This window comes from Pygocentrus nattereri, chromosome 3 (genome assembly GCF_015220715.1).
Source record: "Pygocentrus nattereri isolate fPygNat1 chromosome 3, fPygNat1.pri, whole genome shotgun sequence".
Taxonomy (NCBI): Eukaryota; Metazoa; Chordata; class Actinopteri; order Characiformes; family Serrasalmidae; genus Pygocentrus; species Pygocentrus nattereri.
Window position 1 is genome coordinate 8,001,228 of NC_051213.1, and position 13,878 is coordinate 8,015,105.

Here is a 13,878-nt window from a genome sequence, read left to right on the forward strand (position 1 = left end):
TAAGCAAAATGCAGGTGTTCTGGTCTGTTGACTTACTTTCACTACAATGTTAATACAGCATGACTTTATTTTCTGTATTGTCCTCTATAAAGAGCCAAAATCTCCACCATCAGTTCGGCAGCTTTTTATCAGTAACGTAAATGTCAGTTTGCCACACTGGCACAGTTAAATGTGATTCTGACGTTCAGTCTAGCAGCCGAGAGCTGCAGTATTTACCCTAAAGCCATTTCAGGCATTTTGCTTCGACTGTTATTAATAGAAGGTCTCCGTAAGATGTGAAATGTTTCGTGCCTAAAGAAGCACATTAGAAGAGTTTACTGCCTTGGACTGATGAAGTGCTATTGATTTGAATCATCATAACAGCTGACTGTGTGTTTCAGAGCCATTTTTCAATCAAGAAAGGAGCAGCCGCCCTTGGAATAGGTACAGAGAGCGTCATCTGTATTAAAGCGGATGAGAGGTGGGTCTGGATAATACACAGTGATATTTCACATGCATGATGGGAGAACTGCACACGTTTTGATGAAAATCACATATGGCTCCAGCCTTAATGTCCTGCTCTCGTCTCCGGCAGGGGTAAGATGATACCTTCTGACCTCGAGAGGAGGATAGTGGAAGCCAAGCAGAAGGTAATTTCTGAAGTTCTGGCCCACACCTTTGAAGGCAGCCTTCCTGGAGGCTCGTTTTCACTTTGTCTGACCCTCTGAGCTGGTTCTGTTGAAACGATCTGATGGTCAAACGCTGACCTTGGGCTGCCCTTTCAAAACCTTTTCTCCATTTCTCTTTTTCTTTTTTTTTTCTTCCTCTCTCACTTCCTTTCCCTCACTCGTCTGTCGTGGTTCTGTTTCTCGTTTTTTTAAGGTTTGTTTTTTTGTCGTTTCTTCTTTTCGAGTGGGCCTCCGGTAGGTTTATCTGACTTTGGTGGTTTAGATCTGCTTCTGCTGCGTAAACAACCCCTTGTGTTCATGCTTCCAGCACAGTGTTCGTACTTTTTCAGGACACTGTTGTGCTTGAAGTTTCCTCATTTTTTATTTATTTTTTTAATCAGAGTCTCAAATATGTTGCTCGATCTCACACGAGGATTTTGTGCTTTTGCTGCCTTCATTTTTTAAAGTGCTGCCGTATTTAAGATCAAGCCTTGTCACAAACATAGTAATTGTGTCTGTGTGATATCATGCACTGTATACTATCCATCTGACTGCACACCCCTAGCTGTGTCTGACTGTCGATACTACTATGTGGAATAGGTGGTGGTGGGGAGATGGAGTCGGCAGGCGCTTTCTTGCACCACTGAGCGTGTTTTCAGAGTGCATAAAAAGGAGCCATAAATATGGACTGCAGGCTGCTACATACGCTAACAGACTGAGGCTCCTCTTACCTGTTTCCCCACAGCAGCTTATCACTGTTGTCGGAACAAAAGCTTGTATCTCCAAATTGGTAACTTTAGGAGAAGGACAAAACCTACTTTGCTTTTAATGGAAGTCAATGGAACCAGAATTTTATCCAAGTCATTTTGGGCCGTTTCTTTTAGTCCATTCATCATGAAATTCACACACAATATAAAGGACGACAGGTGTTTTCATTTATTTCAAAAACTGAAAAACGTCAAAAATAGAGATACAAGGTTTTGTTCCGTTATGTTTTAACACTGCACCACCTGCCATGCCTGCTTAAAACCCGAGAAAATAAACAAGCTTTTGAGTCTGAAACTTTCTGTATTTACAGCCTATAAATCTCTTCTTCTTAAAATGTTAAAACAGCTAAAGCTTAGCCATGTGAAGTAGCCTGTTACTGTTACTGTAGCTATGCATTTTGTATTAGTTTGTTTGTTTTTTATAACCACATAAAAATCTCCCGAGTGGTGCAACCGTTTAAGCGTTGGCCCTGTCATCAGGAGATCACGAGTTCGATCCCTAGTCCAAGAGAGCACAATTGGCCTGGGTGTCCCTCCCCCATCACTCAATGCGATGCTGGTCATCTGTTAGCAGACGCAACAGAACTGAGCACTCGGCTGTCCAGTGGCGTTGCATGAGTGGCTTCACAGGTCTTTGAGGAAGCCTGTGCTAGCTTTTGCCCTCTTATCACTGGAGGTATCGTGACTGGGGAAGCCCTAGCTAGTGGGTGAAATTGGATGTGACTAAACTTGGAGGAAGAACCTTTGAAGCCTTCATAATTTATGAGGGAAGCCATTCTGCATGTGGAAGGATGCAGCACGGTTTTATCAGTTTAACACGGACTAGCATTACACATTAAAAGAAAAACAGACTGCAAGGCGGATATAATTGTTCAATCTTCAAGCAGCAGATGACACATTTTCAGATATTTTAAACGTCCAATTTGATTGACAAATGGGGACAGTTGTGGGCTGGAGGTTAGGGAACCAGCCCTGTGACCGGAAGGTTGCCGGTTCGATCTCCTCGGCTGACAGTCCATGACTGAAGTGCCCTTGAGCAAGGCACCTAACGCCCAATTGCTGCCCGGGAGCCATGGATAGGGCTGCCCACTGCTCCGGGCAAGTGTGCTCACTGCCCCCTATTGTGTTTGTTCACTAGTGCATGTATGTGGGTGTTTCGCTGCACGGATGGGTTGAATGCAGAGGGCTAATTTCACAGTGTGCAAACACAGAGACAAATGGTTGTTAATTCTAATTCTAATTCAATTGTGATATATGGAGACTATTGGCAATTGATGATACCACTATCAGACAGCTCAAGTTTAATACAAAATGAGAATATTTTTCCACTTTTTTTCTGAAAAAAACAAAATTTGAATGATTAATCTGAAGAGTAAACCTCTTCATAGTCTTATAAAAGTCACCTGATGTTCCTGGTCTGTTGCCCTCTAACTGTGGAGTGCCACATCACACTTCTGACATTTCTCAAGTGCCTCCAGCATCACTATCGCTGCCCTCAAAGAGCATTTTGTAGTATTTCAGCACCAGTCCTGAAGAATGAATCGTGTATTTTGAAAGCCAAAGGCAAATGTTTTCAAGTCTTTCAAAGCTGCGCTGGTACCTGTTATGTTGGCAGTCAGATCACAGCATGGGAGGCTCTCTAAAGCTCAGTTCTTGCTTTCATTCGATCTGCTGATGGTGTATTTAATCCTCTGATTGGCTGCCAGGTTGTTACAAATAATGTAGAAAAAAAGGCTGCTGAACGTTGATCTGTATATGCAGTGATCTAATACACAGGCATTACAGACAACTCTGCAGCTGTAGCATAGATAAAGCCAGGGATTTCACATGGAAATGTACAGTACAAATATTGCCAGGCACCTCAGTTAAACTAGTTTAACGAGGAATTAGAAGTTTGTTGATTTCTCCAGTGGTGGCAAAGTTAAGTTTACACACAACATTTTGTGAATGTGTCACCAGCAGAATGTTAGGCCTTAAAATGCTACATTTGTTTATAATGTAATATTGTGGGCCATGTTTGGGGGGCAGTCGAGGGCTGGAGGTTAGGGAATTGGCCCTGTGACCGGAAGGTCGCCGTTTCGATCCCCAGTGCCGACAGTCCATGACTGAGGTGTCCTTGAGCAAGACACCTAACCCCCAATTGCTCCCCAGGCGCCGTGGATAGGGCTGCCCACCGCTCTGGGCAAGTGTGCTCACTGCCCCCTAGTGTGTGTGTGTATTCACTAGTGTGTATGTGGTGTTTCACTTCACGGATGGGTTAAATGCGGAGGTGGAATTTCCCCGTTTGTGGGATTAAAAAGTATCACTTAACTATTTACAATAACTGTATAACTGAACCGTTTTAATTGTAGTTGTAGTAAAAATGACAGTAACAGCCCTAATTAGTGACTAATGACCTGTGAGAATCAGCCGTGTTGATAAAAACTCGATTGATGCTGATAAAAAGTGAGAAGTTGCTACTCATTTTGGGACGAAAAAGCTCTTCAAATGAAAATCTTTCTCTCTCTCAGGGTTATGTGCCGTTCTTTGTGAGTGCGACTGCTGGTACTACAGTGTACGGAGCTTTTGACCCCTTGATCGCCATCTCAGACATCTGTAAGAAGTATGGCATCTGGATGCACGTGGACGTGAGTAGACGTTGATTTTGTGGAGCTCACATCATCAGACCTTCCAGACCATAACTGCAGCGTGCAGGCTGTGATTAGAGATCTCACTGTTGGCTGATTATGTCCATCTGTCCACTGTTTTCACTCGTTATCTCTTCTTTTCCTTCACATGAAGACTTAACATTATCTCTGACTGATAAGCTGATAAGTAAGCGTGTGTTATAAAGAGATAAAGAATGGAGAACGCTCATTTCCTCATGGTCCTCCTCAGAGTCAGGCATCAGTTGTACTAGTGCCTTTTTTAGCTAAACTTACTGGGCATGTTGGTGAAGATGCAGCAGTGTACAGAAGTTTAAGGCACCTGAGAAAATTAGATTCACAAAGCTGTTTATCTCAGCAGTAAAAATGAGCCTAAATACAAATAATGTTTTCTATACATTAAAATGTTCACGTCTCCAATCCCAGTATTATTTGTAGTTATCGTTCAATACTTCGTTTGGTTAATCAATACCTCCTTAATTTGAACTGAGAGTGCTGGTGATGATATTTAATAAATCTATATGAAAGCTGGGGGCGTCAACATCAGCAAACAACTTGAGTTTTTCTACCGAGCTCACAAGATATCGAGAATTTCTTGTTGGTCTTTCCTGTATTTATGTTTATCTGTGTTTATGCTAATGGTATGTTGTAGCTTTACAAGCAGAAACACACTTACTGCCCATATAAATGGTTTTATATTGGTGCTTAGGTGTCTAATGTTTTCGCACAGTCCTATACGTGAACCAGAGAAACCATAACAGCAGTATTAGGATTGCATTTGATTTTGCTGTATTACCAGCTATTAGCGCAATAGGTATAATAGAATACAACATACCAATGACTTGTGTAGCCTCTGTTCAGTGTAGGGTACTTTATTCTCTAGTCATTTCTGCTTAGTAACTGCTGGATTTACCGATTATTTCAAGTATGAGGCCCATATGGACCTCGTTGGCTACAACTGACTGAGATCTTGGCCACAAACAAAAGTAAAACCTTATGACATTGTTTTCCTCAGGCAGCTGCGTCCTGGCTTTGAAACAAGACCACTCACACAACACTCAGTCCATTTGTTTTGACTTATTGTGTGCAATCAAATCCAAGAAATAAGCCTTCTTGGACGGTCTGTAGTTTCAGGTCTGTCTCAGTGACAGGTTCAGCAAGACTGGGGGGGCCAAAGTGCAGTGTTTATGGGGGGCCAAGGGCCAAAAAGACAAAACAGTGTACAAAAAAATGAAGGTAGATCATTTTCAAATTGAGCATTTAACTGTGTATTTCATAACATTGTAAAGTGTGGTTTATAATATAATGCTTCAACAATATAGCTTACAGTTTGAAAACAAAACAATACAGTCGTATGCGAAAGTTTAGGCACCCCGGAAGAAATGACAGATCAATAAATGTCGATTTTCTAAGTGAAAATAAGAAATATACTTCTGGAGAGAACACATGTCTGCACATGTCAATGCACAGTTGCTGTTTATTTACTGAATTTAACATATTTGGGGGAAAAAGTAGGATTCAAAATGTGATGTTTTAATTTTTTAAACTAAAGTAAATGGAAATTGTGATCTAAAGTTAGCAGAAATGTGTGATATTTGTGTTCTCTGTAGGGGACGTGTTAACCTATTTTCACTTATAACATCAACAAAACATGTTATTTGACCAGGACGTGTTTAAACTGTTTGTATTTGACCGTATTGTATGCATTAAAAATGTTCTCTCTCATTGTCTGAGGGGGTGGGGCCAAATCAAACAACTTAAAAAAAAAAAACATTGTTTTATCTCTTTGGTAATATGAAGTGTTATTGTAGTTTAATTTTGGTGATTCTATGAGAAATGAATGGAACGCAGTGTATGCTATTAATAATTCCCCTCCAAGGCATGGTTCCATTTAACATCCACCAATTACCAGCTTTTACTTTCCCTGAGTGTGGGTGTGTGTGTGTGTATGTCTGCGCGTGTGTGTTCTATACTCTGGGGGCCGATGAGATTAATAACGATAGCTTATTACCTCGTTTTTTGGTGATGCAGTGCCTCGTGCCCTGTGGGCTCTTCAGCAGTGGGCGGCGGGGAGAGCAGCCGGAGTGTGTCTGGAGCTTTAGTCTGATATATGTGGATACGCTCAGCTGCTTTCGTCTGACCTGATGGCTGCAGTCAGTCTGATGATTAACTAGTGCTACCACAGAGTCTGAGTGAGCTTCAGAACGTTTCCAGTCCAACCGACTCTTGAAGGCCACCGGCTGAGTCGGACAGCATCATGTAACAGATACAGTACATAGCGCTACTGTATTACATAGTATTTGTCGCAGTGAGAGCGCTGATAAACGTCAAGTTCAAGGTCATTTTCACTTTCTACTGGTATAGATTTACTGGAATAAACTTCCAGCATCGGTTTACGACCTCTTCACAAACTTGCTGTTTTTGGTATGAAGTTTCCACTGTGTTAAAAGTCTGTAATCATGACTGATGTGAGTAGGCGTCTACTGAGAGGTGGGATTTTTTTTCATACAACTGCTGTCAGAGCTCAACCTCGTATCTCCAAAGTAATAACTTTATAGGAGAAGTTTAAAAACCTACTGTACTTTTAATGTAAGTCAATGGAACCAAACTTTCTTCATTTATTTTGGTCCGTTTATCATGAAATGTATGCACGGAATAAAGGGACCCAGGCATTTTCAAATTATACCAAAAACTGAAACACAAAAACAAAAGAATACCAAAAAAAAAAAAAAAAAAGACTGGAGATTTAGCTGATCAGCTGACTTTTGAAAATTTTGAAATTCAGATTCAAATTCAATTTAGCACAAAGAAGTGTTACAATACAGTATATTATGAAAAGATTTTTTGGCCAACTCTGTTTCAGTTTAACTCTAATATAAATTTAGCTTCACTCTGTCCACCTGATCCAAAAGCAATTTCAATTTTGCAAAGATGTGATTATAAAATGCGCCTTGATTTTTGATTTGTGTTTTTTTTTCCATATCACAAGCTTTGTATCTCCAAAATGGTAACTTTACAGGAGAAGTGAAAAACATACTTCATTTTTAATGTAAGTCAATGGAACCAGACTTTTTTCTATGTCATTTTGGGTCATTTCTTTTGGCCCATTCATCATGACATTTATGCGCAATATAAAATGAAACAGACTTTTTCAACTTATGTCAAAAACTGACAAAAAATGTGTGTTTTGTTCTGAGAGCAGTGATATATTTCTCATTACGTAGCACATGACGCTGATTAAATTCAAGTGGAATTTTAATATAGCCAATACTCTGCATGCTTGTGAAGTCCCGTTTTACCATCTAAAAGGTTTTTTGGGTTTTGGGGGTTTTGTATACTGTAAAGCTCTGACTCTGAATACAACTGAAAGCTACTGTATTCGCCTGATAGCCAGTTAGCAGTCTCCTGAGCTGATTGTCAAACAAAGCCATGATCTTACATCATGTTCACAATGGTTTTAGTTCACTGTGGTTATTATTCAGGTCTTTTATACGCAGAATAATACCTGCAGACACGTGCTGGTGAGATCCTTCATTTGATTCCTACTTTGCCCGTGCCAGAGTCTCCTATTTATAATGTCTCTGATTGTGCTTGAGCTTATTGTACAGTAGGGGAAACGCAGAGCCTATAAAAATCTGATGATCTGTGAACAGATTCAGAATCTTTCAAGAGAGAAAAACAATGCACGTAAGATTTTATCATTTTTCCCACCAGTATCATCTCTGAACCTGTAACACATTTGGCTTGACAACAGAATTTTGAAGCTGCTTTTTCTCAGCGCCTCTGCTGGCATTGCTGCCACTCTTTGCCTCTGTAGGGCAGAATAGTCTGGGCAAACAAATGCTGAAGCATCCTCATGGGTTTAACTGTCTCATGCTGTGGAATCAGGTTTGGGATTTGGTTTTAAATGACATTATTTGATGAAATAAATAACAAAATTGCATTGTCAAAAGATAATGGCCTGATCCCAAATAAAAAAAAGAGAGCCTTCTTTACCTCCCCTAGCGACTTCCGCCTTGGGGAAAGTCCGTTTTCTTTATTTTTCCATAATAAAGCAACTTATTCTAATTACAGAAGGTGATTTTCAGTTTACCTGACATGGAAGCTTTAGAAAACAATGCGATACTTAAGCACCATTGCATTAAAAAAAATCAGGATTTCGTTTGTCGTGGATTGTCTAAGTGGAAGGGAGCAGGGAAAACGTATAGAGGGTTAAACTAATTTGTATAGAAATGTCAAGCTGTGAAAATGTACCCTGTATAATGTCTAATGTGACCTTGAAGTGGCACGCGAGGGAGCTGAGTTTAGCTGCCTTGTTATGCACGAGTGTCATTGTTAACGCTTGGGTTTCTGCCCACAGGGAGCCTGGGGTGGGAGCCTGCTCATGTCCAGGAAACACAGGTGGAAACTCAATGGAGTCGAGAGGTTAGCGCCTAGTTAATTTCATAAATCCTAAAGTATGAGTCTTTTTTTTCCAGATGAAGCTTCATTCTAATGCTATACTGTAAGGGATTGTTTTCAATGGGAAAATATTATTGACAGTGTAATTTGGTCTGAGGCGTGTCCTGAAAACCGACAATGGATGTGATGGACTATGCAGGTGCCCTTGGAAGTGATTGCATTTGATTAATTATGAACCTGACATTCACATTGTATTTTATGGCACAAGAATATGGAATAAATGTGCATTGCTGTGGTCTGCTGCCTCAGGGGGAAATCTAGTTTGATTTGCTGTCAAATAATTGATGTTGAGTTTCTCCCCTGCTGCGATATCCTTGCCTGTGGCCAAGCAATGTGTTCAACATCTGAGTCTTCTAGTATAACAAAACATCAGAACAAAAGTGGTGCATAATTCATCTCATGACACTGAAGACTGTTCAAATAAGCATCTGTGCATTAGACTGTGAAGCCGCGCTCACTTTGAAGCTGGGCTCACTGGCTCTTTCCATTTAAGGCAGTAATGAGTTGAGAGTTGTTGTACTTTGTTCCATATAGGCGTATAAAATAATAGCTATATTTCATGGAAAATCCAGCATTTATTCTGTATTGATGACCTTGCATTTTCACTAAAATGATGACACATTTCTCTCTGTCAATCCAGTATTAGCAGCTAAGGCTTGAACTTTGAACAGTTGTTACTTTAGTACACCAGATGATGCCATGCACCTGTAACTTACTGGACAGGAGGAAGTCTAGCCATTCACTCACAACAGCACAGTCCAGTGGGATGGTGAGCAGAGTTCGCTAGTGAGCTACGCACGTTCAGTGTTGATTTTACACTGAGATTAGAGAGAATTTAAAAATATGAGGAACAAGGAGAGATTGTGGCAAGAAAAAGGCCACTTGACCTCTGAGAACATTTTCTTAAAACATCTGTAAAGCAGAGCAGCTACACTCATAAGAGATGGTTCCTCAAGGGTTCTTGAGTCAAGAAAATGGTTTTCTTTATAGAATCATGAACGCTCAAAGAACCCTTTGTATGATTAAAGGGTTCTTTGGATCACAAGAGAGTTCTTCAGATTTTTGGAGAATGTGTGGATATATGGCTCTATATAGAATAAAAGGTTCTATAGCACCAAAAAGTGTTCTACCGTTGCAATGCCAAGCTTGTCACAATAGAAGATATAGACTATAGATGGTGCTGTATAGACAAAGGGTTAAAGGGTTTCATCATGGCAGGGTTCTTAAACTGATGAAGAAATTGCTGTAGATGTCTCTATGTAGAACCTTTTTGAAAATAGTTCTCTATATAGAACCATGAACAATCATAGAACCCTTTGCAGGATTAAAGGATTCTTTTTATCATGAAAGGGTTCTTCAGATTGATGGATAATATGCTGTAGATGGTTCTATATACAACCTTCTTGAAAATGGTTCTATATTGAGTATAGAGCCCTATATAGCATCAAAAAGGGTTCTTCTATTGTACTGATATCAAGCTTGTTACAGTAGAAGAACTATGTATGGTGCTGTATATAGAGACATTCTCCATCAATGTGAAGAACCTTTCATGATGCAAAGAACTGTTTAATCATGCCAAGGGTTCTTTGAGTGTTCATGGTTCTATATAGAACCCTTTTCTTTACTAAAGAACCCTTGAGGACCCATCTTTTTAAAGTGTGTGAATGAGCCTTTCGTTTTCTTCAGTTTTCAGGCTTAAAATTCTCTCTTAACACGTAGTTAAACACTAATATAAGCATCGTTAACCACTAAACACGGCTTTGAATATTTGTGTTAATAACAGTGTTTGGACGTTTTAGGGCAAACTCCATGACCTGGAACCCTCATAAGATGATGGCTGTGCCCCTCCAGTGTTCTGCCTTGCTGGTCAGAGAGGAGGTGAGTGTGTAACTTCTCCAAACAAGCAAACATCCATGGCTTTAGAGCACAGATCTCTAAGACCTGGTCATAACTGAGTTTGAATGTTTATCTCTGTCCTACCTTGAGATTCAGTTAGATTGTGTGATCTGCTTAACTTTTTCGTTCCTCTTGCTCTGCACACTTAGCGTCAGAGCTCATCGTTGCTCGTCTTCCTGCTTTTCTGGCAGGGTTTGATGCAAAGCTGCAACCAGATGCATGCTTGCTACCTGTTCCAGCAAGACAAGCACTATGACCTGTCCTACGACACAGGAGACAAGGCCCTGCAGTGCGGGCGCCACGTGGACATCTTCAAGCTGTGGCTCATGTGGAGAGCCAAGGTATGGAGGGTTTTTACTGCTGTTTCTACCCGATGAAGGGCCGAGCCACATTTCAGCATCTGCAGTTCTGTAAACATGTGTAGGTGTTCTGTGTAGGCATCCGCCTAGGTGTCTGCCAGGAGACACGGAACATGGGGCGTTCACCAAACCAGACTGCACAGAATAGGAAGACGATCAAAAATAGTGATGCACTGAAATGAAAGTTCCTGGATGAAACTAAAATGACAACACATGGCTAAAAAATGGAAAACGGAAAGAATGGTTTTCTTATTTTTGTTTTTTTAATTTGCCATTTTATTTGTATTTTTGAATAAACGTACCAAACACAAAAACTACGAAGTAAAAAAGCAAATACACTTTCTGACTTCAGGAGGACAAACCAGAGCTAATTAAGAAACCTGTCAGATTTGGACACTTTTTTGTAGTCCTATTTAATCTTCTAGGGGTTTTGTCCCCCTTTATTCTCTTTTGGCCCAACCAAAAAAGTTCAATTTTTGACCATTTTCTGCAGAATTGATTTGGTGGCTGCATTTTTGGTGCATCACTATTTATAAAAACAAACTTGGCTAATAATTATATTTTGTGTCAATTGTGGCTTTTTACACCTAAGCTGGACAATTGGTCCATTCTGTTTTTCAGTCTGAGCTTTTTAGCCTTTGTGCGGCAGTTTTCTGATTCAGAGATGTGCACATTGGCTCCTTGAAAAGCCGGTTACCCATAAACCCCTTCCCCACCCTTTGCATGTTAATTAGCTGATTTGTTGGGTCAGGTGTATAAAACCATACCAGACACCGAATATCAAATATGTAAAAATATACCAAACACCAGGTAAAACTCCCAGATATCCTGGGCAGGGGTCCTCCATGGGAACCTCTGCCCTAAAGGATTCATGGCAAACAGCAAGGATTTCTCATAAAGGAGGTCACAGAGCTCTAAAGCTACAATCAGTACCTCCTCAATTTTCCTGATCTTCTTCTTTTACACAAATTCATTTGTGCAGTTTTCTGCAAATGTGTAGTTTGTGAGATCTTACTGTTTATGTATGCCGTTATGGTAAGCGACAGAGGACTCAGTGAAACACAGGATAGAAATCTACTAAGCCTAGACCAGCAGGCGGCAGCTCAGATGTTAAGAAGAGCCATTTTGTCCTTTCAGCAAAAATCAACTAGGAGCTACAACATTTTATGTCCATTTTGCTGTCTCGGCTGTAAATCTGTCTCAGTCCGTTTTAATGTGTTAATGGAGGCTAACAAGGATTATTTTATTTTTACCTACACATCTAATTCTGCTGTGAAGCTGCACCAGAGCGGTCGTAGAGTCACATGTTGCCGACCCCTGGCCAGGACTAAAAAGAATTTCACCATTGACTCTTCAGTCAATTTCTAGGAAACAGCCCTGTAAGCTCAGAGAACCAGCATTAAGAGCCAGTTTTCTACAGGCCGTTTAAGCCTAAACTAAACTCTAGACTGCAGCATTACTTAATCCAAGACTAATTTTGATCTGTGACCACAAATCCTGCCCGTCATTTTTAAACTACGTAGTATAATATAAGCCATTCTATTACCAGCCTGTTTACAAACTGTAGAAGTAAGGAGGAACATAAACAAACTCTCACAATACATAAAGACATTTTCATAACACAAGATATCATTCACAATATTTTGTTTTTCTGAGGATTGATAAGAACAAAAAGTTACCAGAAGTGCATTTAAATTAAACACAATAAAAACTGAATTGAGTGATTTTTATGCAGTGTTTCACTCACTGCACTCAATTCAATTAAACAAGACTAATTGTGTTTTCATTTGAATAAATGTGCCGTTGGTCATTATTTAAAGGACAGCCGATATGCACAGTATGCTCAGAAATGCATAATGTCCCATAATTAATCACAATAAGGATGAATATTGCCATATTTCCAAGGTCTTTGTGGAAGTACTGATGCTAAACTACAAATGTGTGAAGTGGTTTGGAGCAGTTTGCTGTTCTATCGTTTGATCGCGGCTGTGAGAGAGGGCTTCGGGAAGCAGGGCTGTGGGAGAGGGCTTCGGGAAGCAGGGCTGTGGGAGAGAGCTTTGGGAAGCAGGGCTGTTGGAGAGAGCTTTGGGAAGCAGGGCTGTTGGAGAGAGCTTTGGGAAGCAGGGCTGTTGGAGAGATCTTTGGGAAGCAGGGCTGTTGGAGAGAGCTTTGGGAAGCAGGGCTGTTGGAGAGAGCTTTGGGAAGCAGGGCTGTTGGAGAGATCTTTGGGAAGCAGGGCTGTTGGAGAGAGCTTTGGGAAGCAGGGCTGTTGGAGAGAGCTTTGGGAAGCAGGGCTGTTGGAGAGAGCTTTGGGAAGCAGGGCTGTTGGAGAGATCTTTGGGAAGCAGGGCTGTTGGAGAGAGCTTTGGGAAGCAGGGCTGTTGGAGAGAGCTTTGGGAAGCAGGGCTGTTGGAGAGAGCTTTGGGGAGCAGGGATGTTGGAGAGAGCTTTGGGAAGCAGGGCTGTTGGAGAGAGCTTTGGGAAGCAGGGCTGTTGGAGAGAGCTTTGGGAAGCAGGGCTGTTGGAGAGAGCTTTGGGAAGCAGGGCTGTTGGAGAGAGCTTTGGGAAGCAGGGCTGTTGGAGAGAGCTTTGGGAAGCAGGGCTGTTGGAGAGATCTTTGGGAAGCAGGGCTGTTGGAGAGATCTTTGGGAAGCAGGGCTGTTGGAGAGAGCTTTGGGAAGCAGGGCTGTTGGAGAGAGCTTTGGGAAGCAGGGCTGTTGGAGAGATCTTTGGGAAGCAGGGCTGTTGGAGAGAGCTTTGGGAAGCAGGGCTGTTGGAGAGAGCTTTGGGAAGCAGGGCTGTTGGAGAGAGCTTTGGGAAGCAGGGCTGTTGGAGAGATCTTTGGGAAGCAGGGCTGTTGGAGAGAGCTTTGGGAAGCAGGGCTGTTGGAGAGAGCTTTGGGAAGCAGGGCTGTTGGAGAGAGCTTTGGGAAGCAGGGCTGTTGGAGAGATCTTTGGGAAGCAGGGCTGTTGGAGAGAGCTTTGGGAAGCAGGGCTGTTGGAGAGAGCTTTGGGAAGCAGGGCTGTTGGAGAGAGCTTTGGGAAGCAGGGCTGTTGGAGAGAGCTTTGGGAAGCAGGGCTGTTGGAGAGATCTTTGGGAAGCA

The 13,878-nt window shown here is 41.5% G+C and overlaps 1 protein-coding gene across 2 annotated transcripts in view; it reads left to right on the forward strand.

Annotated features, from left to right (window-relative positions):
- Nucleotides 1-13,878, forward strand: part of gad2 (glutamate decarboxylase 2) — a 42,049-nt gene that overhangs the window by 12,613 nt on the left and 15,558 nt on the right. For both annotated transcript variants that reach the window (XM_037537017.1, XM_017705482.2), the window contains exons 8-13: nt 381-460; nt 575-629; nt 3,925-4,041; nt 8,420-8,484; nt 10,320-10,398; nt 10,608-10,757. In XM_037537017.1, the coding sequence (XP_037392914.1) occupies nt 381-460; nt 575-629; nt 3,925-4,041; nt 8,420-8,484; nt 10,320-10,398; nt 10,608-10,757 (546 nt within the window). The remainder of the gene's footprint in view (nt 1-380; nt 461-574; nt 630-3,924; nt 4,042-8,419; nt 8,485-10,319; nt 10,399-10,607; nt 10,758-13,878) is intronic.